We start from the raw sequence: 27,206 nt of genomic DNA, 5'->3' as shown, positions 1-27,206 counted from the left end.
CTGTTTTATACTAGCCCAGTCTTCCTACACCCCCCCCTCTCCAGTCCTAGGATACTACAGACTGTAATTAAAGTACAGATGTATTACGAACTTCCATTGTGCCACTGCTGTACAAAGGTCTACAACGAAGGAATTATTACCCCAATAAATGCTTCCCTTGCACCTGTCTCTCACTCCCTTTCTTTGTCATCTCTTTGACCTCGTGAAGAATGGGAGATGAAATGTACAGAAAATATATATACACATAACAACGAAAGAGTAAGAGGTGAGAGTGTCTGTTGGTTGTGAGCAGAGACAAGGGAAACACAGCCTATATTTGGCATGTTTATATATGTCAGTCACCAGGCAGTGACGCTGGCGAACGGTGGATGGAGTTTGTCACGACAAATGGGAAATAAAAAAAATTGGGTAACTTGGTTATTGGTCATGTAATGACCCAGTTAGTGGAACTCTGCCTCGATTAACCCAAACCTACTATCGACATTCCAAGCCACACTGTAAAAAAAAAAAAAATCAATACGACATCGCACGATACCATACTCTGAATAACTTCCGCTCATTTTCTCCTGTTGCTGCCATTCCAACATTGCACAGCTCCTGATAACGCACTGTGAAGTGTGAAAGTACTTGAGCTCAAGATTCCCCCTCCCCCCCGTGGCTTGTCTTGCACTGTTAAGTTAAGATCGCCTGTCTGCGATTGTTTTCCATATATATATTTATTTTATTATTATCACACCGGCCGATTCCCACCAAGGCAGGGTGGCCCGAAAAAGAAAAACTTTCACCATCATTCACTCCATCACTGTCTTGCCAGAAGGGTGCTTTACACTACAGTTTTTAAACTGCAACATTAACACCCCTCCTTCAGAGTGCAGGCACTGTACTTCCCATCTCCAGGACTCAAGTCCGGCCTGCCGGTTTCCCTGAATCCCTTCATAAATGTTACTTTGCTCACACTCCAACAGCACGTCAAGTATTAAAAACCATTTGTCTCCATTCACTCCTATCAAACACGCTCACGCATGCCTGCTGGAAGTCCAAGCCCCTCGCACACAAAACCTCCTTTACCCCCTCCCTCAAACCCTTCCTAGGCCGACCCCTACCCCGCCTTCCTTCCACTACAGACTGATACACTCTTGAAGTCATTCTGTTTCGCTCCATTCTCTCTACATGTCCGAACCACCTCAACAACCCTTCCTCAGCCCTCTGGACAACAGTTTTGGTAATCCCGCACCTCCTCCTAACTTCCAAACTACGAATTCTCTGCATTATATTCACACCACACATTGCCCTCAGACATGACATCTCCACTGCCTCCAGCCTTCTCCTCGCTGCAACATTCATCACCCACGCTTCACACCCATATAAGAGCGTTGGTAAAACTATACTCTCATACATTCCCCTCTTTGCCTCCAAGGACAAAGTTCTTTGTCTCCACAGATTCCTAAGTGCACCACTCACTCTTTTTCCCTCATCAATTCTATGATTCACCTCATCTTTCATAGACCCATCCGCTGACACGTCCACTCCCAAATATCTGAATACGTTCACCTCCTCCATACTCTCTCCCTCCAATCTGATATTCAATCTTTCATCACCTAATCTTTTTGTTATCCTCATAACCTTACTCTTTCCTGTATTCACCTTTAATTTTCTTCTTTTGCACACCCTACCAAATTCATCCACCAATCTCTGCAACTTCTCTTCAGAATCTCCCAAGAGCACAGTGTCATCAGCAAAGAGCAGCTGTGACAACTCCCACTTTGTGTGTGATTCTTTATCTTTTAACTCCACGCCTCTTGCCAAGACCCTCGCATTTACTTCTCTTACAACCCCATCTATAAATATATTAAACAACCACGGTGACATCACACATCCTTGTCTAAGGCCTACTTTTACTGGGAAAAAATTTCCCTCTTTCCTACATACTCTAACTTGAGCCTCACTATCCTCGTAAAAACTCTTCACTGCTTTCAGTAACCTACCTCCTACACCATACACTTGCAACATCTGCCACATTGCCCCCCTATCCACCCTGTCATACGCCTTTTCCAAATCCATAAATGCCACAAAGACCTCTTTAGCCTTATCTAAATACTGTTCACTTATATGTTTCACTGTAAACACCTGGTCCACACACCCCCTACCTTTCCTAAAGCCTCCTTGTTCATCTGCTATCCTATTCTCCGTCTTACTCTTAATTCTTTCAATTATAACTCTACCATACACTTTACCAGGTACACTCAACAGACTTATCCCCCTATAATTTTTGCACTCTCTTTTATCCCCTTTGCCTTTATACAAAGGAACTATGCATGCTCTCTGCCAATCCCTAGGTACCTTACCCTCTTCCATACATTTATTAAATAATTGCACCAACCACTCCAAAACTATATCCCCACCTGCTTTTAACATTTCTATCTTTATCCCATCAATCCCGGCTGCCTTACCCCCTTTCATTTTACCTACTGCCTCACGAACTTCCCCCACACTCACAACTGGCTCTTCCTCACTCCTACAAGATGTTATTCCTCCTTGCCCTATACACGAAATCACAGCTTCCCTATCTTCATCAACATTTAACAATTCCTCAAAATATTCCTTCCATCTTCCCAATACCTCTAACTCTCCATTTAATAACTCTCCTCTCCTATTTTTAACTGACAAATCCATTTGTTCTCTAGGCTTTCTTAACTTGTTAATCTCACTCCAAAACTTTTTCTTATTTTCAACAAAATTTGTTGATAACATCTCACCCACTCTCTCATTTGCTCTCTTTTTACATTGCTTCACCACTCTCTTAACTTCTCTCTTTTTCTCCATATACTCTTCCCTCCTTGCATCACTTCTACTTTGTAAAAACTTCTCATATGCTAACTTTTTCTCCCTTACTACTCTCTTTACATCATCATTCCACCAATCGCTCCTCTTCCCTCCTGCACCCACTTTCCTGTAACCACAAACTTCTGCTGAACACTCTAACACTACATTTTTAAACCTACCCCATACCTCTTCGACCCCATTGCCTATGCTCTCATTAGCCCATCTATCCTCCAATAGCTGTTTATATCTTACCCTAACTGCCTCCTCTTTTAGTTTATAAACCTTCACCTCTCTCTTCCCTGATGCTTCTATTCTCCTTGTATCCCATCTACCTTTTACTCTCAGTGTAGCTACAACTAGAAAGTGATCTGATATATCTGTGGCCCCTCTATAAACATGTACATCCTGAAGTCTACTCAACAGTCTTTTATCTACCAATACATAATCCAACAAACTACTGTCATTTCGCCCTACATCATATCGTGTATACTTATTTATCCTCTTTTTCTTAAAATATGTATTACCTATAACTAAACCCCTTTCTATACAAAGTTCAATCAAAGGGCTCCCATTATCATTTACACCTGGCACCCCAAACTTACCTACCACACCCTCTCTAAAAGTTTCTCCTACTTTAGCATTCAAGTCCCCTACCACAATTACTCTCTCACTTGGTTCAAAGGCTCCTATACATTCACTTAACATCTCCCAAAATCTCTCTCTCTCCTCTGCATTCCTCTCTTCTCCAGGTGCATACACGCTTATTATGACCCACTTCTCGCATCCAACCTTTACTTTAATCCACATAATTCTTGAATTTACACATTCATATTCTCTTTTCTCCTTCCATAACTGATCATTTAACATTACTGCTACCCCTTCCTTTGCTCTAACTCTCTCAGATACTCCAGATTTAATCCCATTTATTTCCCCCCACTGAAACTCTCCTACCCCCTTCAGCTTTGTTTCGCTTAGGGCCAGGACATCCAACTTCTTTTCATTCATAACATCAGCAATCATCTGTTTCTTGTCATCCGCACTACATCCACGCACATTTAAGCAACCCAGTTTTATAAAGTTTTTCTTCTTCTCTTTTTTAGTAATTGTATACAGGAGAAGGGGTTACTAGCCCATTGCTCCCGGCATTTTAGTCGCCTCATACGACACGCATGGCTTACGGAGGAAAGATTCTTTTCCACTTCCCCATGGACAATAGAAGAAATAAAAAAGAACAAGAGCTATTTAGAAAAAGGAGAAAAACCTAGATGTATGTATATATATATATGCATGTGCGTGTCTGTGAAGTGTGACCAAAGTGTAAGTAGGAGTAGCAAGATATCCCTGTTATCTTAGCGTGTTTATGAGACAGAAAAAGAAACCAGCAATCCTACCATCATGCAAAACAGTTACAGGTTTTTGTTTCACAGTCATCTGGCAGGACGGTAGTACTTCCCTGGGTGGTTGCTGTCTACCAACCTACTACCTATATATATATATATATATATATATATATATATATATATATATATATATATATATATATATATATATATATATATATATGTCGTGCCGAATAGGCAGAACTTGCGATCTTGGCTTAAATATCAACGTTCATCTTGCCATATAGGACAAGCGGAAATTTGTGTATGCAATAATTTCGCCAAAATCATTCTGAACCTAAAGAAAAAAATGTATTTCACTGTGTTTTTCAGGGGCCCGAGACTGTTCAACTGCCTCCCAGCACACATAAGGGGGATTACCAACAGACCCCTGGCAGTCTTCAAGCTGGCACTGGACAAGCACCTAAAGTCAGTTCCTGATTAGCCGGGCTGTGGCTCGTACGTTGGTTTGCGTGCAGCCAGCAGCAACAGCCTGGTTGATCAGGCTCTGATCCACCAGGAGGCCTGGTCACAGACCGGGCCGCGGGGGCGTTGACCCCCGGAACTCTCTCCAGGTAAACTCCAGTATTAAATTATTGTAAACAAATCTAAAATATATTTAGTTGGGTTAGGCTAAAATAAATTGTTCTTGTTATAATAAGGTTAGGTAAGTTTTCTAAGATTCTTTTGGAGTAAAATTTAAAAATTTTACATTAACATTAATGAAAAATATATATCTTTAAACGTATAAGAGAAAATTTTAGAAAGGGCTTAATTTTAAATGAGTTCTTGTTAATTGACCAGTTTTACATATTCGGCACGACATATATATATATATATATATATATATATATATATATATATATATATATATATATATATATATATATATATATATATATATATATATATATATGCCTCTGGGTTATTATACATATTTACCTGAAGTTTACCTGGAGAGAGTTCCGGGGGTCAACGCCCCCGCGGCCCGGTCTGTGACCAGGCCTCCTGGTGGATCAGAGCCTGATCAACCAGGCTGTTGCTGCTGGCTGCACGCAAACCAACGTACGAGCCACAGCCCGGCTGATCAGGAACTGACTTTAGGTGCTTGTCCAGTGCCAGCTTGAAGACTGCCAGGGGTCTGTTGGTAATCCCCCTTATGTGTGCTGGGAGGCAGTTGAACAGTCTCGGGCCCCTGACACTTATTGTATGGTCTCTTAACGTGCTAGTGACACCCCTGCTTTTCATTGGGGGGATGGTGCATCGTCTGCCAAGCGCTAAACCTTTAGGAATCAGGCAACACCTAGCGAATGGGAGGTTATCAGGTTTGCTCTGAGGAAGGGAAGGGTAGCTCCGCCTATCTTGAATCAAGAGCCCCCGCACCACATTAATTCATCTCTTGGCATATTGATATTCCTGGAGTATGTTATTGTGTGATCATTAATGTTCTTCATCAATTAAGAAGAATATTGAGTAACTCAATTACATACATATATGGATATATATGGTTGCCTTTTTGGTTTAAAGCTTATCGATTGCACGAGGGTCATTTTAAGGTTGCATGCCAGTGTTCACCACAAGTCAATAATACTTTAATACCTAAAATAGTGATTAAAATTAACTCAGTGTATGTACACACAGACACACACGTGTTGATATCGTAAGCCTTTGTACTCATTTATTTATTTATTATTATTATTATTATTATTATTATTATTATTATTATTATTACTTGGTATGCGCAGCGTCCATGGTATCCCTCAGTCTTGCTGTGTTCGAGGTACTCCTCTGGAGCGACAACTTCTGCCAGACCCTTCAGCTGTATAACGAAGGTGCACCACAAGCACGCCAAGCTCACTTTTGGTTTCTTTCTGACTTTCTGAGAGCAAATCCATACTGCTTGCTGCAGTTGAATCAGAAACCGATGATCTCAAATTAGTGTCACCAGAAAACAATCGGGGAATTTTTCTTTCCTACCCCCTCAGTGAATCATATAACAACACCCCAAAATATATGCTCCAGTCCTCTCCAACCCTTTATCCTTTCCAGATTGGGGTGGCCAGGCCACTTACCAGTCAGATGGAATGGTACCCGTGCGCAAAATGGCTGAAACTACGGCTAGCAACTCGTGGATTGTGGCGTCACCAGCTGTAAGCACCTCCTCGTCCCTAGTGCCTCAATATCCAGCGGCTTTTCCACCTTTCAACTTGTTCACAGCTCTCAGCTGCTGCGATAGGGAGGGTCTGGTGCTGGGTGGATCTTCTGCCACCACCTGCAAGCCATCAGAGGTTAGTCAGTCACCTGAAGGAGACGTCATACGCACCTACTGAGTCCTCACACACCTCTCTCCTACTCTAAGACATTCCAGATTCCGAGAGAAATAAGGTTTGCTCTTCCCGATGCTGTGTTGCTGGAGACCATATCTTTCTCAGCCCTGACTGTTCGCTTAATACTCCACTGACTGAGAGACTCCCATTGAAAACAGATGTTTCATTCAGTTATTTATATTTTATTATTGTATTCAAGTATTTATCTTTAGTGTCATATTATTGTTGCATATATTAGTATTTATAATTTTACGTTTTGTATTACAATTTTTTGCGGTGTGGTGACCGTGCATACGGCCTATCAAATTATAGGTACGACTGTAAGAGATCATGATGGCCCAGGAAAGGAGAAAGAGCAACCAGGAAAGCAGTACTTGATGGACACATCCTATACTGTTTGGATTACGCGAAGGATAAGCGCCAGAAAGTAAAGAATTCCTTCACTGCACTGGTTTGCTAGATTTAAAGCATATTGACTGCACAAGAGTCATCAAAACTACATTTTAAGAATACTTTAATCTGTAAAATAGCGATTAAAGTAAACTTCCAGTGTCTATTCACTAAGAGATATACACAGCACCAGCTGGAACACACGTCAAGAAACTGAAAAAAATGCAGAAGTTCGCAACTAGAGTAGTCTCAGAGATAACGGGAATGAACCATGTTGAGAGGCTACAGGACAACCGAACCTAGTAACCTTAAAGATAGAAGGACCGGAGAAGACATACTAAAGTCGCTAAAACATATAGAGGATTTGATTGAAAGGACAGGATGGACTCTTCAAGAAACAGGACACGGATACCTGGAGTATACCTGGAGAGAGAGTTCCGGGGGTCAACGCCCCCGCGGCCCGATCTGTGACCAGGCCTCATGGTGGATCAGGGCCAGATTAACCAGGCTGTTACAATTAGGGAAGGGAGGGGGCGTGACAGGCTGCAAGAAAACTGTGGTGTCTACTGACTTGTTATACACAGAGGCTATTCAAATTGATATATCTGTGAGCTATTGTTTATTCCTGTGTACAGTGATGGTGAAGTTCTTCCCAAACAATAAAAAAAAAACGACGAATTTAATGAGATTAGAAAGGTTACAAAAATGCCTGCAATCAAGGAAATAAATGAACACATATGCAACGTTCTGAAAAATTAATTTTTATTTCTAGGCTAAAAAAAATTAAATATTCAGAAATGTTGCATGTTTCATTTACCTAAAGTTTTTTACTCACGAAATTACTAATCTTTTCACTAAGGTATTTGAAGCAGTGAACAATGATAAAGGATAAGAAGAACCCATTACTGAACCAAACATACAAATAACCCGCACATATGAGAGAGGAGCTTACGACGACGTTTCGATCCGACTTGGACCATTTACAAAGTCACACTAGTCCAAGTCGGACCGAAACGTCGCCGTAAGCTCCTCCCTCCTATGTGCTGGTTATTTGTGTATTGTTCCAGTCACAATATTGTGACTTTTTGTTCTTAACTGACCAATAGACAACGGAAAGTTGACATAAATGGGGAGGAAACCTGTTACAAGTGGTGTTCCACAGGAGTCAGTGTTGGGTCCCTTTTTCTCAATCCATATCAGTGTCTTTAGATCAATGGTATATAATAGTGACAAGATAATAAATAAGATAAATGTACAACACTTGGATATCTAGATTGAGAGACGTGCCTCCACCCCACCCCCCGGCTTCACCGTCACCAGGTGAAGCCGGGGATGTGGTCGTCGACTTGAATTTCTTCTAACGTGACTGCTTGATTCACGAAATCGTAATGACACAAGCAAACAAACCATACCATAGGTAGGGTTCGAACCCGCGATCAGAGAGTCTCAAAGCTCCAGACCGTCGGGTTAGCCCCTGTAAAAACTTGCATTTGTGGTCACAGTGGTGCCAATGCTAACTTTCTTATGGTGTAGAAATATACCTAGTTGGATGAATCTTATTGAAGCTAGCTGGCCTAGTGGCTAACGCGACGGTCTGGAGTTTTGAGACTCTGATCGCGGGTTCAAACCCACCCGTGGTATTGTTTGTGAGTGCTTCTTGATCTTCTGGAGGCGGAGCTAATGTGGTGGGCTCAGTAGTGCAAGTAGGCATGGGTGCATCAAGGGTGAGTACTTTAGAATTGGTAGAGGGCATTTCTGCATTTGATAGTGAACACTGGAGGTATCAGAATTGAGTAGAGTTGACTTCAAGGAATTTCATCTCAACAAGGCTGTTGAGTTTGAAGATCGAGTTGGCAGCAACGTTGAAGGTATCATAATTCGAGGCGTTTGGACGTGGGAATAGAAAAGGCAGGCGAGGTTTTTTGTGAAGACCCCATCTTTAAAAGACTGAAGATAGGTCCAAGGTTGTAGGAGTAGGACGGTGCTCTGCATACACACTTCTTTACATGTACACCTAAATGTTACCCACATTGTTCAAACATTGTATTATGCTGAAATAAACAATCTTTAATGTGATGGCCGTGAGATCACCACGTCTGACTTTTTTATGGGTTATCCAAGGTAATCTACACATGTGCTGCTATGTATGATAATATATGGAACTGTATTTATGTGTACTTATACCTGAATAAACTTACACCACTGATGTTAGTCCTGGACCTGAGCACCAGAGAAGACAAGCCTGGCTACCAGAGTATTGTCTCCCCCCATTAGCGGATGTTGGATCGAACCTCTAGCAATTCCTGTGTTGGATGACTCGCATGGTTTTAAGTTTATTTAGGCACAGGTACACATAAGTGCAATTATCATATATACTCTAAATTACCAAGGATAACCCAAAAAACCTTAGCGATTCATATAAACGCAATCTAGGTTAAGCTCAGTAAGCAGTGGCTTCAGGTCACCGAGTCTATGGTTCACTGTTCACCTAGCAGCAAGTAGGTGTTTGTCGATTAATGTGGGTCGCATCCTGGGGATGAGGATTAATGAAACCCGGTGGAAAAAAAAAATAGGGAGTCTCGGTGTTAGCCAAGAAGAGTACCCAGAAGGAGAATGTAGAACATAACTTTGGTATATCTGTGTCTAGCATTAGGAATAATATTAGGAGAGAAGTAAATAATGAAAATGATTGTTATAGGAATGCAGTTAGAAGCCTGAGTAGATCTATAACACACTATGATAATATGAACGTAGATAAGTATGTTTATGGAGCAACGTGCAATGTGAACACTGACTGATGTAGTAGTGGCCAGGCTTAGGCTTTGTTACAAGTACTTCCGGTAGTTTGGGAGAGACACAGATGATGATCAAACTAAATGTAAATTATGTGATCAGGCATATGGTCACTGTCTTGAACACTATGTGCTTAATTGTTCAGTTATTGAGGAATACAGACAAACAATATAATAACCTATGTGACATGTCAAGATATCTTATTAATGAAAATAAGATAGATATACTAAGCAAGTTTCCTAAATTTGCTTGTAACAGATAGGTGAACTGTAGATAGGTAGATAAATAAAAACCCATATGTACACCTAGTAACCCTTTTGGGGCCTAGTTCCTGGGCCTTTTGTGTATCCGTATGCTCTTGTACTACCGTCCACAGGATGGATATGGGGTGCACAAAAAACTAGTCACTTCTGTGGCAAAATGTAATCTAAAAATCCTGATTTTACTGGGTTATCCTAGTTTACTAACCCACTTAATTAATTATCCGAATGAAATCTCTGCGGCCGAAGATTAAAACTGCACCATCGATATGATGATTTAAATGCGTTAGAGCACCACGATAAACGTAACCATGCAGTAATTAGTATGAAAAGGCTGATGCAGCCAGGAGATGATTTGATTTGATTGATTTATTATGCACCCCATACCCATCCTGTAGGCGGTAGTCAAAAGATTACAAAGGTACATAATGGGTCCAGGGACTGGACCCCAAAGTTATAATAGCTGAACTAGTTACAAAGGTAAAGCCAGGAGACTGAACCCTGCAGCTGCCAGCAGAGAGGCGGGACCAGGAGCAGTGACTCGACCCCTGCAACCACAATTCAGTGACTACAATAAAATGAGTCCAGCAAGAGGGATAAAGCACCATCACAAAGATCCTATATAATAAAGTGAAGGCAGAAGCACAGTTTACAGTTTAATATGTTTATTATGCACCCCATACCCATCCTGTGGGCGGTAGTCAAAAGATTACAGAGGTACATAATGGGTCCAGGGACTGGGCCCCAAAGTTTTGATGGCTGAGCAAGTTACAGAGGTAATGAATTCACAATTTACAAAGGTAATGAACTCCAGGTAGGTCTAGTCACAATCATGACAAGTTACAAAGGTATTAACAGATTACAGAGGTACACAATGGGTCCAGGGACTGGGCCCCAAAGTTTTGATGGCTGAACTAGGTACAAGGTAATGAACTCACAAGTTACAAAGGTAATGAATACTGTAAGAATGGTTACTTGCGTTTATACATGGCTACAATCATGAACAAATTTTAGAGTAATGAGCAATTCACACTTCCACACCCGGTCACAACTGTAGTGAGTTATTGGTGCGTACTAGTTTTCTATACTGTGTGAGAGGAGTGTGTGGACGCCGCCTCGGAGTATAAGCGACCTGTACAGTGAACCTCTGTAGTGATGGCTGGACTCCTTGGTGTCGCGTGAATTATTTAAAATTAATCTGTAAGTATGCTTCCTTTGGGAACATTCACCTGTGTGACACGTAGGTGATTAGTAGGCCTTTAGGCCTGCGTAGTGTGAGAGGTGAGGGTGAGAGGGTAAAGACAGGGTGAGGCAATGAAAGGAAGAGTGAGGGATGGTGGAGGTGACGCCGGGGGTGGCAGTCAGCGTTGCTCTACAAGGCTACTCTTAAACCTTGGTGTTAGTGTGGTTCTCTTGATCCTAGGAGGTAGAGTTATCCCCGCCCTCCTCACTTACCGGGATTAAACCTGAGTCCTCATCCCCCACGTTCCTCAGGCGCTGTCTCACCAGCGGGTTTAGTGCTTCCCCCCAGATGAATGCTACGATAAAACTGAGCTGAGCAAAAGTATTGAAGTATACTCCTTTTATATGGCACAAATAATCAGACCATACTCTTATATACTGCACAAATAACCTTAGTATACTCCTGTATATGGTACAAATCTTAGTTTACCCTTGTATATGGTACAAATGATCTTAGTATACCCTTGTATATGGTACAAATGATCTTAGTATACCCTTGTATATGGTACAAATGATCTTAGTATACCCTTGTATATGGTACAAATGATCTTAGTATACCCTTGTATATGGTACAAATGATCTTAGTATTCTCATATATATGGTACAAATGATCTTAGTATACCCTTGTATATGGTACAAATCTTAGTATACCCTTGTATATGGCACAATGGAATTTAGTATACTCTTGTACAGGCCACAAATAAACCCACATTCATGGGGAACTAAACTGTGGGTTTACTTTAGTTTATATATAGTGTAAATTACTGATGAAAACCCATTGGAGTCCTTGGGATATAATATTTAAATCTTAGAAGTTAAAATACCCAAATAAGTCTGTCAAAATCACAATATAAGGAGATAACATAGGAGTAAAGTAAGCTGAATGTGTGGCCTCTTTAGTGCCAAAATATACTCAGTATATAGCTATGTTTTACTTGAATTTATTAATTCAAATTAATAAAATCAGCATGTACATTATTTACATTATCACGTACATTACTTACATCATCATGTACATTATTTACATCATGTACATTATTTACATCAGCATTTTATATTATTGTGACCACGAACGAGTGGTATTGATCAATAACAACACTGCACTAGCCAAGGGCTCAAACTCATGCTGCTTTGGCCTGCCTCATGGTGGGCGAAAATACATGACGCCCAGATCGCACGGTCCAGTGGATAAGGGCGTCATGTGTTTTCGCCCACCAAGAGGCAGGCCAACGCAGCATGAGTTCGAGTCCTTGCCTAGTGCAGTGTTATTACATCAGCATGTACATTATACACATCAGCATGTGTATTGTATATAGCAGTATGTAGATTATTCACATCCATGGCAATAATTCGCACAATATGTCACTCCTGTAACCTGCTTTATTTTTACTTAAAAAATTAGCCTTCAGCAATTTTTTAATATAATTTACTTTTTTATTGTTTCATAATACCCTAATATGTAACTATTCAGGATATATTTACAGCTATATACAATATTTTGCTTTAGTTACACGAGCTTTATTCAGGTTAACTACATATTGCAGACATGCATTTATACAATGGCATATATGGTGTCTGGCGAGGCATCCAACTTTTTAAATCGTGGATGTCAACTAGTTTTCTAGGTTGATAATTAAGATATATCTGCAATATCAGGAATTTTTTCAGATGAAATGTCCATCAGTCTAGGAGCAAGATGACAAGACTCAGTCTTTGTCTTACTTATCAACTTGTTGATATTATATACTATTTGTGATATGAAGTTTGGGGATGAGGTTATCTATGTAAGTTTTGAAAAACATTTAGTAAGACAGAGGCTATATATTAGACATGACTGGCTGTTACTTAGTAAGAATGGCTGTATTCACAAGGGTCCCGTATTCACAAGGGTACCCCATAGCTTGATCACTAGCGCACTCAGCTCATACACTGAGGTCCGTGATTCACATCTCTGGTACAGCTGGATAACATTAGGACATCTTTCCATAAGACACCTGCTGTCTATGTTCACCCATCAGTATAAAATGGGTACCTGGGTGTTAGTGGACTGGTGTGGGTCACATCCTGGGACAAAACTGACCTAATTTGCCCAAAATGCTCTGCATAACAATGGGCTTTCTATATAGTAGTATGTCATTGATGTCAGCTAGGCCTGTATACCTTGTACAAGTACTTGTAGAAATAGATATAATATTATGTATTATTATAATGGAAATGTCACTTTGACTCTTTTGGGTTATTCTAGGTAATTTACAATTGTTACTATGTATGATAATTTGTGTAACTGTATTTATATGTACCTGTACCTTAATAAACTTGCTTGTCTCGAGAGCCAGCTGTCAAATTAAAGAAGTTTATGGAATGTACTACCCAAACTTTGTGCTGCTAAATTTTTTAGATTTACAGTGTGTTCTGTCAAAGACTTTTGTTCACCTTTGAATCATTTTGCAACAAAACTGCACTATTCAAATTTATTTACTCTGCTTAAACTAGTTTTGAAAATAACTGAAAAATCTAGTCAGCAGAAACTTGTAGCAAAGGCAACATAGTTGTTTTACTGTAAAACCGTAGTCTACAATACAGGCAGGTCTCTCTTCAAACGCTTTGCTTTATGGCATCTTGCTAATGCAGTGGTTTTCAGTTATACCCATTCTTCATTTACTCACTTCTTACAATAAATATATTCTCCACTCTCTGTAAGCTAAGGACGAAAATATTTTAAAGTAAGTAATGTGTGTACTGTATATGCATTTTTTAGACCTAACGGGCCTCCAGCAGCAACAGCCTGGTTGACCAGGCAAGCACCAGACGAGCCTGGCCTATGGCCGGGCTCAGAGAGTAGATATACTCTTGAAATTCTTCAAAGGTATATCAAAGGTAGCTCTTTTGCTCACTTACTATATGATAGTGTAAACGTATTATCAGGCTTTTATATGTATGTATTTATATATATATATATATATATATATATATATATATATATATATATATATATATATATATATATATATATATATATATATATATATATATATATATATATATATAAAAAAGGGCTTATGTTTCACTTTACAGCAATTTTTCCTTTACAGCAGTAGCCCAGAACCTAACTTGCTGTATAAGCAGGGCCCACCGGTAGTGGAAAAAATTTGTTGTGACTATGTTAAACTCATTGATCTTAATTTATTCCATGAGTGCACAAATAGATGAAAGTGTCAGTATATTTAATTTTTGCTGAAAATACCTAGTCACAGCAGAACTTGCAGCAGTGGAATTAAATTATATTAAGATTTATAAATTAAATTGCCTTCTGGAGTTTTAAAAATGTAGGACTTGTATATCAGTTAAAATGGTGCACAAAAGACCTCCCATGCATGATTATTAGTTCTTAAGTGATGCTATGGGGTTCTTGCAAGTAAAGCCTGAAAACAGGCCTATCTAATAAGAATTAGAGTTATTTGCAGGTAAGCTGTATTATTTTTGGCAAACTGTGCTCAGTTTTTATATTGGTTTGCTTTAGGAAAAGGTTCAAAGTGCACTGGTGTAATAGCTGGTAGGGAGTGGCACATGGAAATCGGTAAATAGTTTATTGTTCAACATGTCTAATGGAAGTCACATTTCAGCTGGTGTTGGGTGACGTGCTGGGTTTAGGACTGCAGGTGCTGGACTTCCGCATGAGTTATATGCCCACCTCTGTTCCATACGTACCCTTTCCTGCGCTGTCACCGACACATCAACCATCCACGTAGGTATCATTTTAAGAAAATGCAGTATTATTGTTTCCTGGGATAGGTACAAACCATGAGGGACTTAACCCTTTGAGGGTCCATCCCGTAGATCTACGGCTTTACGTTCAGGGTCCAAACCGTAGATCTACGTCATGAGCTCAGCTCACTCTGATAAACTGTGAGTGGTACATTTGGGCCTAGATATGAAAGAATACATCTATGTGGTATGTGTGCACCACATAAAACAGATCCTGCAGCACGCTGTGTATAACGAGAGAAAAAAACTGAAATCATGATTTTTCGATTAAAACAGCGACTTTGCAGTGTTTTTTCGTTTGTTTTTTATAGTTCTATTTGCGATTTCTTGCTCTCATTTGGTAGAATGGAAGACATATTACAGAAATAGAGATGATTTTGATTGGTTTTCGCACTGGAAATGGCTTGAAACCGAGCTCAAAGTAGCAGAAATGTTAAATTTTTGCCGATATTCAAGAATAAACAAACGACCTCACACGTCTAATACACTCCAGCTAGTGGGTCTAATATGCATTCGCAAATATGGTGATGATATTTATACAATTATTACAGTATTGCATAACAGTAAATCTTCTATTTTTTGGTGTGAATAAAAATTCATTATGTGAATAAAAAATCAAAATGGAATTTATTTGTAAAGCCTCAAAACGTAACTAATGAACAGAGGAAATGTTAGTTTAGTTCCAGGAATACCTACATTGTTTATTCTGGACCCTATTTTGAAATTTGAATATTTTGAACTTTGTGTTAAATTGGCCAAATTAACAATTTCCGATCACTTTAATTTGTAGTTGAAACAGTTGACTTGGCGATTTCTTGTGCTCAATCGATAGAATAGAAGTAATACTAGTGAAATAGCTAAGAATTTGGTTGACTGGAATAATGTAATTGGCCTAAAATGGGAGTCAGAGTCGGCAAAATCGCCGATTCGTAAATATCGCTGACACATCAAAATTCGCGAGAGCATAATTTCATCAATTTTCCATCAAATTTCGTACTTTTTGTTTTATTACCTTCACAAAAAGATTCTCTACCATTTCATAAGAAAAAATAAATTTTTTTTTTTTAAATTCTTGGACACTGGGGCACCACTTCAGATTTGGGCCTTGGACCCTGAAGGGGTTAATGCTGTTCATTTCTAATTTTATGAAGGCAGGGTTACCTGTAATCAATTTTGAGGATTTTACTACCCAGCCAGCCCAGCCTTTAGCCAAACTTCTCTGTCAAGTACCTGTTTAACCTGGCTTTGGCTGTTAAGGGGGCCCACTGACCACATAGCTGAAGCTCGATTTTTCCCCAATGGGCTTATGCAAACTTGGTGCACAACAGAATTACATTTGCAAAAACTATCATAAATTGAAGGTAGAAGAAAAAGAACTAGATAAGCACCTATTGGCATGTTTAAGTGAATAGTTCCAAGTTAGATTTTAAAAGGAAGAAGTAGACAGACTGACATTGTTGCCTATTGTATGAGTAAATTGGACTAGAATTCTTCCTCATGCATGTCGTAAGAGGCAACTAAAATGCTGGGAGCAAGGGGCTAATAACCCCTTCTGTATATATTACTAAACTTAGAGAAACTTTCATATTTTTTCTTTTTGGGCCACCCTGTCTTGGATATGGCTGGTTTGTTGCAAGAAAGAAGATTCATGGGAAAGTGCCAAACCCATAGGGGCTTTAAAGTACCTTGGGAAATGGAAAGTAATCAGGTTTGATCTGAGGAAGAGGAAGGAAGGGGTCAGTTGAGAGTTTGGAACAAGAATAAGGGAGAAATATAGCATGATTATATACTAAATGAAGAGTATATACAGCCTCTCCTCACTTAGTGATGTACTCGTTTACTGACGCCTCGGACTTACGATGGGCTCTCTGACCAGTATACATACCTAAACAATGTATATTAGAGCTGATTTCCTCTATTCTGTTTATTACAATATACAATACACTACTGTATAAACATTTAAAAATATACCAGAAATGTTATAAATGGTGCACAGGTGGTATTAAAACAATATCAAAGATGGTTAACATAAACCCACTGCCATTATAGAATGCTTCTCGCTTAGCGACGAATTCGTTTAACGACGTGCTCTTACGAATGGAACTCTGTGTATATATTGTGTGATCGATCATTGAATTAAGAAAATCAGCTAAAAGTTTTTAGTATTAAAGTTGAAAAAACTTTTTAACACTACTGCTCTGTGTATTAGTACAAATTATATTTTATTTGAGTGTATTTCTCATAAGCTTTTAATAGTTATGCTATATAAATTTCATCCTTTAATTTGCATTGTATTTTTTATACTCTATATTTTTCATACATATGTGTATGTTAAGGAAGTCATGAAACGGATTAGCCGGATTCTTGTTTTGGAGGAAGTAAGTACAATGCTTGCGTTGTGAAGGATGCTGGTCAAACAAGATGAACAAATATAAACTCATCAACAGGATTGTAACATGAACAAGAGACATGAGGAGGGTATTGAATGCCCATATGAGCCACAGAGATATCAGAAGATATTTCTTCAACATAAGAGCACTGTAGTAGTTAAATGAACTGAAAAATGAAAATGGAAGTGGACTCTATACAAGGACTCAGAACTGTATATTACAGAGCTCTTTCATGTCGGTCAGTCAGAAGTAAGAGTGGAACCAAGGGCTAGAGTTCCATCCCCCATCCTCCTCGAAAACTTGGGTAATTACAAAATATAATTGCTGGACTTGAGTCCTGGAGGTGGGAAGTACAGTACCTGCACTCTAAAGGATGGGTGGGGATATTTACTCTTTGAAGGGTCATCTGAATGGTCTTAAATGCACACCTATGGCAAGAGTTATAGTGTGAATGATGATGAAAGTGTATCTCTTTCAGGTCACACTGCTTAGGTGAGAGATATCCATTATGTAAAAAAATCAAACTACAAATACTAAAACTTTTATGGGCTTTTTTTATTTTGTTTTTTCTTTCTTTTCTTTCTTATAATAATGTAAAGAATCCCTTTTGCACAGGATAAGCATTGCTGGAGGTGTTCCATCATCCAACTCAGCAATCATGACTTCAATGGAAATTGGAGATGATCCTGTTGCAATGGCTGTCATGGAAAACGCAATGGGCCGAATGCCTGCAAAGAAACCCAGAGTGAGTTCTGTGTGCTTGTCAATTCAAGACTTGATAGACTATTTATTATGTTCAGGTAGAGGACAGCTAAGTTTATTTGAAAAACTAAAGAAATAAAAAATAAACGTTTGCCTTTTGAGAAAAGCAGACTTGCCTGCCCATCCCACATGAATGGTAGGGGCTTGAGTATTCTACAGGCATATGTGTGTGTGTGTGTGTATTAGATCAGAGGGAGGGAAAGGTAGATAACCAGTTTTTGGATTTTATGTGCTGTTGGGGTGTTGACTGGATAACTTTTAAAGATGTACTTGAATGGTATACAATACCGAAAAGATGAAAATTAGACGTGCAACATCTGGTTATTTTTATTGTATACATTTCACCATCCAGTGGCTTTATCAGTAAAAGTTCAAGGACATGATTGGAAGACAGTAGAACTGAGGGACTGATTACCTTATCTTTTGTATGTTCTACTGTCTTCAAATTATGTCCATAACTTAGGGTTTTATAAGGGTCATTTTAATTATGATGTCCACACATTTTTGGCAAGTGTTTCCTTTTTTGGGCTGAACTACCTTGGTAGATAATGGTGAGACAGAAACCACATATTTTCAGAAGTCTATCTGTTGAGTATTGTGCATACTGTATCTAAGTTTTATTTTCTTACTTTCAGTATTTCAACTCTATTTTTCTCGCAGGTGACAGTTCGATGTGAAGTTTGCAATCTGGAATTCTCTTCACAGACAGTTCTAGATTCCCATACAGCTGGCTCAAAACATCAGCGTAAAGTAAGCTACTTGCCTTCCTCACACAAGTTTTATACTGCTGGTAAACTTTTAAAGTATCCAAGCAATGTTACAATAAGTTCCTCAAATTCACTTATCCTCCTTGGTGATCAATTTTTTTTTCATTTGGTGCTTATTATATACTATCTTTTGTCAGTCTCTATTTTGGCTTCCTCCTGTGGCATTTGAACTGTCGCATCTACGCTCCTTGGGCAAGACAGTGATAGTGTGAATGATGGGGCAAGTGGGTTTTTTTTTTTTTTTTTTTTTTTTTTTTTGGGTCCCTCTACCACAGTGGGAGACAGCCGGTGTTATAAAAAAGTGTGTGTATGTTAGTCAAACTAAAATGTAGAAACATTAAGTATATCTTTGAGTGTTTCTGCATTGTAATTCACTGAAAGAGAAGCAATTCTTATTGATATAAATATCTTTTATAAATGTTCCTTATATATATATATATACAAACTGCAAAATAAAGATAGGAAATATTATTGTAAATGCATTAACACAACGGTTTAGCAATGCTTAGGAGAAATGAGTTTGACAGATAAATGACACATAATGTAATTATTAATGGAAAGTGGAGAGCCTGTGAGATTGAAATAGTAGGTCAACCTGATTCCTCATTGTGATAGCTTTCTGTGAATTGTCACAAAAGCACAACTGATCACTCTTAATCTCTCACTGTTATGTTTGCCTATGAACAGTGCATGATATACAAAGTAATATACTGATATCTTTTACAGGTTAAATCGAAGGATTTATTGAAGACTTTGGAAGAAACAGAGAAAGGGTTTGAGCGTGATGAAGTCAGTGGGGTTATCAGATGCATTGTGTGTGATGTAACGGTCAATTCACCTCAGTTATTAGCCACACACATTGCAGGAAACAAGCACAAGCAGCGTGCAGCAAAACATGCCAATCAAGGGTCCACCAACGACCCTCCGCCAAAGAGACTGCGCACGACAGCACCTGGTAAGTGGTGTGGAATTTCTTCATACATGGTTAGGTTTGTCAGGAAACAGAACAAGTGTTCCTTACATGGGTTTTAATCATATGATGACTCGCATCTCGTGCTTTTTGTCACCTGACTGAGGCTTTTTGTTGGCTTACCCCTCCACCCTTTTAAAAATTATGGCTATAATTATAACATACTTTTGTTTTTCTTTTTGGGCCACCCTGCCTTGGTGGGATACAGCTGGTTTGTTGAAAAAAAAATTATAACAGTCGTTAATATTTACATTCATTCTGCTTTTCCACTTCTCTTTACCAGAGAACTTTACAAGAAAAATTTTTAATAAATAATATGCTATATTCTGTATGAGGATCTCTCACATGTCTACAAGAGAGCAGATTAGGAGGATCAAGAGAGTGGAAAATGAGGAGCAAGAAACTGGGTTGGGCAGCTAGACTAGGCACATTGTGTTCAGTAAAAAAGGAAAGAAGGAAGTATGATAAAGCTTGACAGATTCAACAATTAACTGACTACATCACATGTCCTGTAAGATTATCTTTTATTTTGTAAATGTCACTTCCAATTTTGGAAAAAAAAAAATTAACCCTGGTGGACAAGTTTTGTCTTCTCATCATTTTTATTGGATGTTTATTATATTAATCACCACTAAAAAAAAATAGAAGTAACCTAACAGTTTAATGAGGTAAGCCATTATTGATAAAAATAATTTAGATGAAAATTACTAAATGTAAAAGGAAGAGAAGCTTTATGAACTGTTTCTTCTTTTCCGGGTCACCCTGCCTCTGTGGGAGATGGCCGCTGTGTTAAAAAATATAAATTAGATGGAAATACGTAATCACGTTTATTTTGGGTATGATACATGGCCCGCAATAATAAAGTTTCTAGTTCACTTCTGCACTTTTTTGTTGGGTAAACTGGTTGACTTGTGGCAGATGATATACAGTAAACTCTTAAAAATATTTTGTACATAGTCGAAAAGTCCAGTGTGTAAAAAAGCTCTTGATGGTGAAATAATCATATCAGACCTGATCTTGGCTCTTAGCATGGTTGAATTGTGAAATTTTTATTCTAAAGGTGAAATGGAAAGAAATGTTAGTATACTGTACTGTCACTTAATTCTCAGTGTCCATTCGTTTTATGAGAAGTTCGATAGCCAGGATAAACCAAGTAATAGCTAGCAGCTTAGTACTAAGAATGTCATTACGACTGAAGGTACTGTGGGTGATGAATGTTACATGTCATGATTTGGCTATGACAAAATAACCAATATATTTTACTAACAATGATGGAGAATAAAAAGGCCCGATACCTTGACTGGAGCAGTACACAAATAACCTGCACGTAGGAGAAAGAAACTTATGACGATGTTTTGGTCCGACTTGCACCATTAACTAAGCAATGGTCTAAGTCTAGCTGAAGTCATCATAGGTTTCTTTCTCATATGTACAGGTTAGTTGTGTAATGATGGATTACTCAAAATTGTAAATTTTAATTCATACAGCTGAGTTAATTAAAAGAGTAATGCATGCAGTAGGAGGGAAAGTAGAAGACTAGCATGTTTTCTCTCAACACTAATGTCTCTTCTTTAGGAGATGCTTCAGTTTCATATACAAACTAGCATTCACTTGTATTTACTGCCAACTTCTCTTCAGTGTAAACAAATGGTGACACCCCCCCCCACACCCCCCCACACACCCACACCCCCACACACACCCCCACACACCCCCACACACCCCCACACACCCCCACACACCCCCACACACCCCCACACACCCCCACACACCCCCACACACCCCCACACACACCCACACACACCCACACACCCCCACACAAACCCACACACCCCCACACACACCCCCACACACACCCCCACACACACCCCCACACACACCCCCACACACACCCCCACACACACCCCCACACACACCCCCACACACACCCCCACACACACACCCCACACACACACCCACACACACCCCCACACACACCCCCACACACACCCCCACACACACCCCCACACACACCCCCACACACACACACCCCCCACACACACACACACCCCCACACACACACACACCCCCACACACACACACACCCCCCACACACACACACCCCTACACACACACACCCCTACACACACACACACACCCCCACACACACACACCCCCACACACACACACACACACACACACACACACACACCCACACACACACACACACCCCCACACACACACACACACCCCCACACACACACACACACACACCCACACGCATCCCCTCACGCACCCCCACACGCACCCCCACACAACACACACCACACCACGCACCACACACCACACAACACGCGCGCCCACGTACCTACCTACCTGGTCCAGCAACTGGCTTCTTGAATTTAACCCTGCCAAATGCAAGGTCATGAAGATTGGAGAAGGGCAAAGAAGACCGCAGAGTATAGGCTAGGTGGCCAAAAGCTGCAAACCTCACTCGAGGAAAAAGATCTTGGGGTGAGTATAATTCTGAACACATCTCCTGAGGCGCACATCAATCAGATAATTGCTGCAGCATACGGGCGTCTGGCAAACCTAAGAATAGTTTTCCGATACCTCAGTAAGGAATCATTGAACACTCTCTACACCATGTACATCAGGCCTATATCGGAGATGCAGCACAAGTTTGGAATCCCCACCTAGTCAAGCACGTCAAGAAATTAGAGAAAGTGCAAAGGTGTGCAACAAGACTAGTTCCAGAGCTAAGGGAAATGTCCTTCAAAGAAAGATTAAGGGAAATCGGCCTGATACTGGAGTACAGGAGGGCCAGGGGACATGATAACGACATATAAAATACTGCAAAGAATTGACAAGGTGGACAAAGACAGGATGTTCCTGAGATGGAACACAGAAACAAGGGGTCACAATTGGAAGTTGAAGACTACTATGCCTATGAGTCAAAGGGATGTTAGGAAGTACTTCTTTAGTCATAGAATTATCAGGAAGTGGAATAGCCCAGGAAGTGATGTAGTGGAGGCAGGAACCATACATAGTTTTAAGACAAGGTTTAATAAACCTTAAGGAGCTGGGAGAGAGAGGACCTAGTAGCAATCAGTGAAGAAGCAGGGCCAGAAGCTATGAATCGACCCCTGAAACCACAAATAGGTGAATACACACACACACACACACACACACACACACACACACACACACACACACACACACACACACACACACACACACACACACACACACACACACACACACACACACGCACGCATGAGCATGAAGAACAAGGGAAAATATTGTCACAATATACAACATAATGGAACAGGCATGGCAGACGAGGGTAGGCTGTTTATTAGAGGAATACATAAGAAATTCTGAAGACTATGATATATGTCAAGATTATCAGATGTATACTGCCAGCATAGAATCAATAATATATCTAAACTGTTGGAAATGGCATCAAAGCACTTGGATTATTCTACCTAGAATGGGGAAGAGAGAGAGAGAGAGAGAGAGAGAGAGGTTCTTTATAATATGTGCATTGAAGATACCTGTAAGAATTTACCAGATTGAAAGATTTGGGAGAAAATGTGGAATAAACCTGGTGAAGAGCAGAAATTGCCATGGGTACAATTAGAGAACATTACATCAATATCCATGACCCAAGATTTCAATATACTTCCAGCAGTTATTCCAATTGATGTTAGAATGATGATCAAAGTTTTCAAGAAGCAGCTGGACTGCTTCCTTCTCCAGTTGCTGTATCAGCTGGGTTGTGATGGTTGTGCAGGCCTTTTAATACTAGCACAAACAGCCTGGGTAACCCAGGTGGGTCATTGGGAAAGCCAGGCCATGGGTCAGGCTGCAGGGATAGAAGAGCCCATGAAACTGGTCATGGATAAAGCAGAGGTATTTGATGAAAACTAACTACCATCTATTTACCTTAATTCTGCATAGAAAGGTTGGAAATGAACAAGAGTAAAAAGTAAATACTTTAATAGTGTAAGCTAATACAGAGTTATTTCATGTGATTCCTAAACCAACATTCAGAATTCTTTAGGAAATATAGACAATGTAATATTGTAAGTTACTGTACCTCATTGTGTGAAAGACCAGTAACTAAAGTATATGAAGTGGAGCACTGCTATGAACTTATCACATCTTTCTGTATTCTCATTTTTTGGTTTTGCATGCTGCCTGATTATACAAAGTTGGCTTAATTATTAACAGTGAAAATATATGAAAAGGCATCTCAAAATAAGTTGATTTATCCATGTGTTTGTAGATGATCTCTTTCTAGAACTTTTTGTTGAGAATGCATTTTAACCAAGGTGTTCACATGTTTTAAAAATTTGCCAAAATATGAATGTTCCCATCATATCACTGGAGTGAGTGGACTAAATTCATGAAGGTGTTTCCAACTTAGGGATGGAAGATGGTGTTGGGGACATCCAAGGAAGAGTTTAAAGGGTTGAATATCCAGCAGTTAATTTGTAACTGCAGTATTTACTAAACCTTGTCTGTATGTTGGTGATTGGTAAGGTACATGATAATGATTGGGAGAATTAGAAAATAAATGTTAAGCCAGTTAAGTTGCTTCAAAAATTCAGTGACCACAATGTTTTTTTTATTTTTATTATCACACCGGCCGATTCCCACCAAGGCAGGGTGGCCCGAAAAAGAAAAACTTTCACCATCATTCACTCCATCACTGTCTTGCCAGAAGGGTGCTTTACACTACAGTTTTTAAACTGCAACATTAACACCCCTCCTTCAGAGTGCAGGCACTGTACTTCCCATCTCCAGGACTCAAGTCCGGCCTGCCGGTTTCCCTGAATCCCTTCATAAATGTTACTTTGCTCACACTCCAACAGCACGTCAAGTATTAAAAACCATTTGTCTCCATTCACTCCTATCAAACACGCTCACGCATGCCTGCTGGAAGTCCAAGCCCCTCGCACACAAAACCTCCTTTACCCCCTCCCTCCAACCCTTCCTAGGCCGACCCCTACCCCGCCTTCCTTCCACTACAGACTGATACACTCTTGAAGTCATTCTGTTTCGCTCCATTCTCTCTACATGTCCGAACCACCTCAACAACCCTTCCTCAGCCCTCTGGACAACAGTTTTGGTAATCCCGCACCTCCTCCTAACTTCCAAACTACGAATTCTCTGCATTATATTCACACCACACATTGCCCTCAGACATGACATCTCCACTGCCTCCAGCCTTCTCCTCGCTGCAACATTCATCACCCACGCTTCACACCCATATAAGAGCGTTGGTAAAACTATACTCTCATACATTCCCCTCTTTGCCTCCAAGGACAAAGTTCTTTGTCTCCACAGACTCCTAAGTGCACCACTCACTCTTTTTCCCTCATCAATTCTATGATTCACCTCATCTTTCATAGACCCATCTGCTGACACGTCCACTCCCAAATATCTGAATACGTTCACCTCCTCCATACTCTCTCCCTCCAATCTGATATTCAATCTTTCATCACCTAATCTTTTTGTTATCCTCATAACCTTACTCTTTCCTGTATTCACCTTTAATTTTCTTCTTTTGCACACCCTACCAAATTCATCCACCAATCTCTGCAACTTCTCTTCAGAATCTCCCAAGAGCACAGTGTCATCAGCAAAGAGCAGCTGTGACAACTCCCACTTTGTGTGTGATTCTTTATCTTTTAACTCCACGCCTCTTGCCAAGACCCTCGCATTTACTTCTCTTACAACCCCATCTATAAATATATTAAACAACCACGGTGACATCACACATCCTTGTCTAAGGCCTACTTTTACTGGGAAAAAATTTCCCTCTTTCCTACATACTCTAACTTGAGCCTCACTATCCTCGTAAAAACTCTTCACTGCTTTCAGTAACCTACCTCCTACACCATACACTTGCAACATCTGCCACATTGCCCCCCTATCCACCCTGTCATACGCCTTTTCCAAATCCATAAATGCCACAAAGACCTCTTTAGCCTTATCTAAATACTGTTCACTTATATGACCACAATGTGTATACTTCATATTGATGTAGAAATCCTTGATGTGATGAGCATCCATGCTTGCACATGTTTTGCAGTAACTATGCTCATCCCTCACAAGCTGTTTCCACACATAATACACAGTACACCCTCAGCTTAACACTCCTCGATTTAACAAACTCTGGAAATACTGGATAAAATCTGCTGGGTCTGGGAATTGAAAACAATAGTTAAAGTTTGGTGGTTACAGATTTGTCAGTTATTGCTATAATCTCTGCAAAAAGTCTCGTCTATATACCACAGTTTCCATTACCAGTCCACTGCTCCTCCCTATAAGTCCAGTAAATTGAGAATATACATATACTGTATTGTATAACTGTGTATAGTAATATGTATTTTTCATCCCCCCTTGAGTTTTGTTCTGTTTTTTTTTTTTTTACTGCACTGCCTACCTTTCTAGTCATTGTGGATTTTTGGTGTTCTGCTATAATTCACGTTTTGAGAGATTCACTGTGTTGTTTGAGTATGTACATTGTAATGCCTATGAAGGGGTTCAATTAAACCAATTAACTGGATTTGGAGATTGAGTGCAATGCCTACTTGTTAAAAGATTAGTGTACATACTGGTGCTTCGTTAATCCTCATTGGTGCATAATGTCTGTGCTCTTCTGGAGAAGTAGCTTTGGAGCAAATGATGGTGAACGTTTTTTTTAACTTGTTCTTGGTGTTGAAAATAATCTTAATGATGTAAGTCAACCTTGGGTTATATGCACCATTTAATGGATGTTTTTGATAATGCATGTTGTCTAAATATGCCCATTTTTCTTATAACCTAAACCATCTTGAAAGCTAAGTAATATTATCATCATTAAAGATACAAACTAAACTTTCACACACTGTGAACATAGCATGAGAAAGCTGGAAATGTGGCTGAGAGCTTCAGTAAGTGCCATTCACACCACCACACTTGAGTGAAATATCCAAAGCAATACCTCAGTGAAGGCCTCATGTTCATTCAGATTTGTTTAATTTTGCTTTATTTCTCAGATGATTTCAATATATAAAACTTGTATTTTCTAAGCTTCGCATTAACCCTTTCACTGTCTGTCACAGATCTACGTTATTGATGTCAGGGACCCCTCACACAGATCAACATCTCGAGCTCAGCTCACTCAGATAAGCTGAGAGAGGTAAATTTTGGCCTAGATATGAGAGACTGGGTCTGTGCATTGAGTGCACAGTATAAAAAAAAATCCTGCCCCGTGTCGTGACCTCGTGTTTGTTTTAAAAAAAAAAAATGAATTTGAGATGTTTTCTTGGATGGATTTTATGATTTTATTGGCTCCTGTAGCATTTG

The 27,206-nt window shown here is 39.7% G+C and overlaps 1 protein-coding gene across 7 annotated transcripts in view; it reads left to right on the top strand.

The window, feature by feature from the left end:
• Positions 1 to 27,206, top strand: part of LOC128692377 (zinc finger protein 385B-like) — a 45,329-nt gene that overhangs the window by 3,656 nt on the left and 14,467 nt on the right. For 4 of the 7 annotated variants that reach the window (XM_070096453.1, XM_070096452.1, XM_070096454.1 and 1 more), the window contains 5 exons: positions 6,252 to 6,490; positions 14,838 to 14,959; positions 17,985 to 18,114; positions 18,792 to 18,881; positions 19,625 to 19,853. In XM_070096453.1, the coding sequence (XP_069952554.1) occupies positions 6,287 to 6,490; positions 14,838 to 14,959; positions 17,985 to 18,114; positions 18,792 to 18,881; positions 19,625 to 19,853 (775 nt within the window). In that variant the 5' untranslated portion in view covers positions 6,252 to 6,286. Of the gene's footprint in view, positions 1 to 6,251; positions 6,491 to 8,502; positions 8,644 to 11,282; positions 11,371 to 14,837; positions 14,960 to 17,984; positions 18,115 to 18,791; positions 18,882 to 19,624; positions 19,854 to 27,206 lie in introns of those variants that run through there. The other 3 variants (XM_070096457.1, XM_070096455.1, XM_070096458.1) reach the window with 3 other exon arrangements.

Source organism: Cherax quadricarinatus, chromosome 53 (assembly GCF_038502225.1).
Source record: "Cherax quadricarinatus isolate ZL_2023a chromosome 53, ASM3850222v1, whole genome shotgun sequence".
NCBI lineage: Eukaryota > Metazoa > Arthropoda > Malacostraca > Decapoda > Parastacidae > Cherax > Cherax quadricarinatus.
Note: the sequence above shows the minus strand (reverse complement) of the source record. Positions and strands in the feature narration are given on the sequence as shown.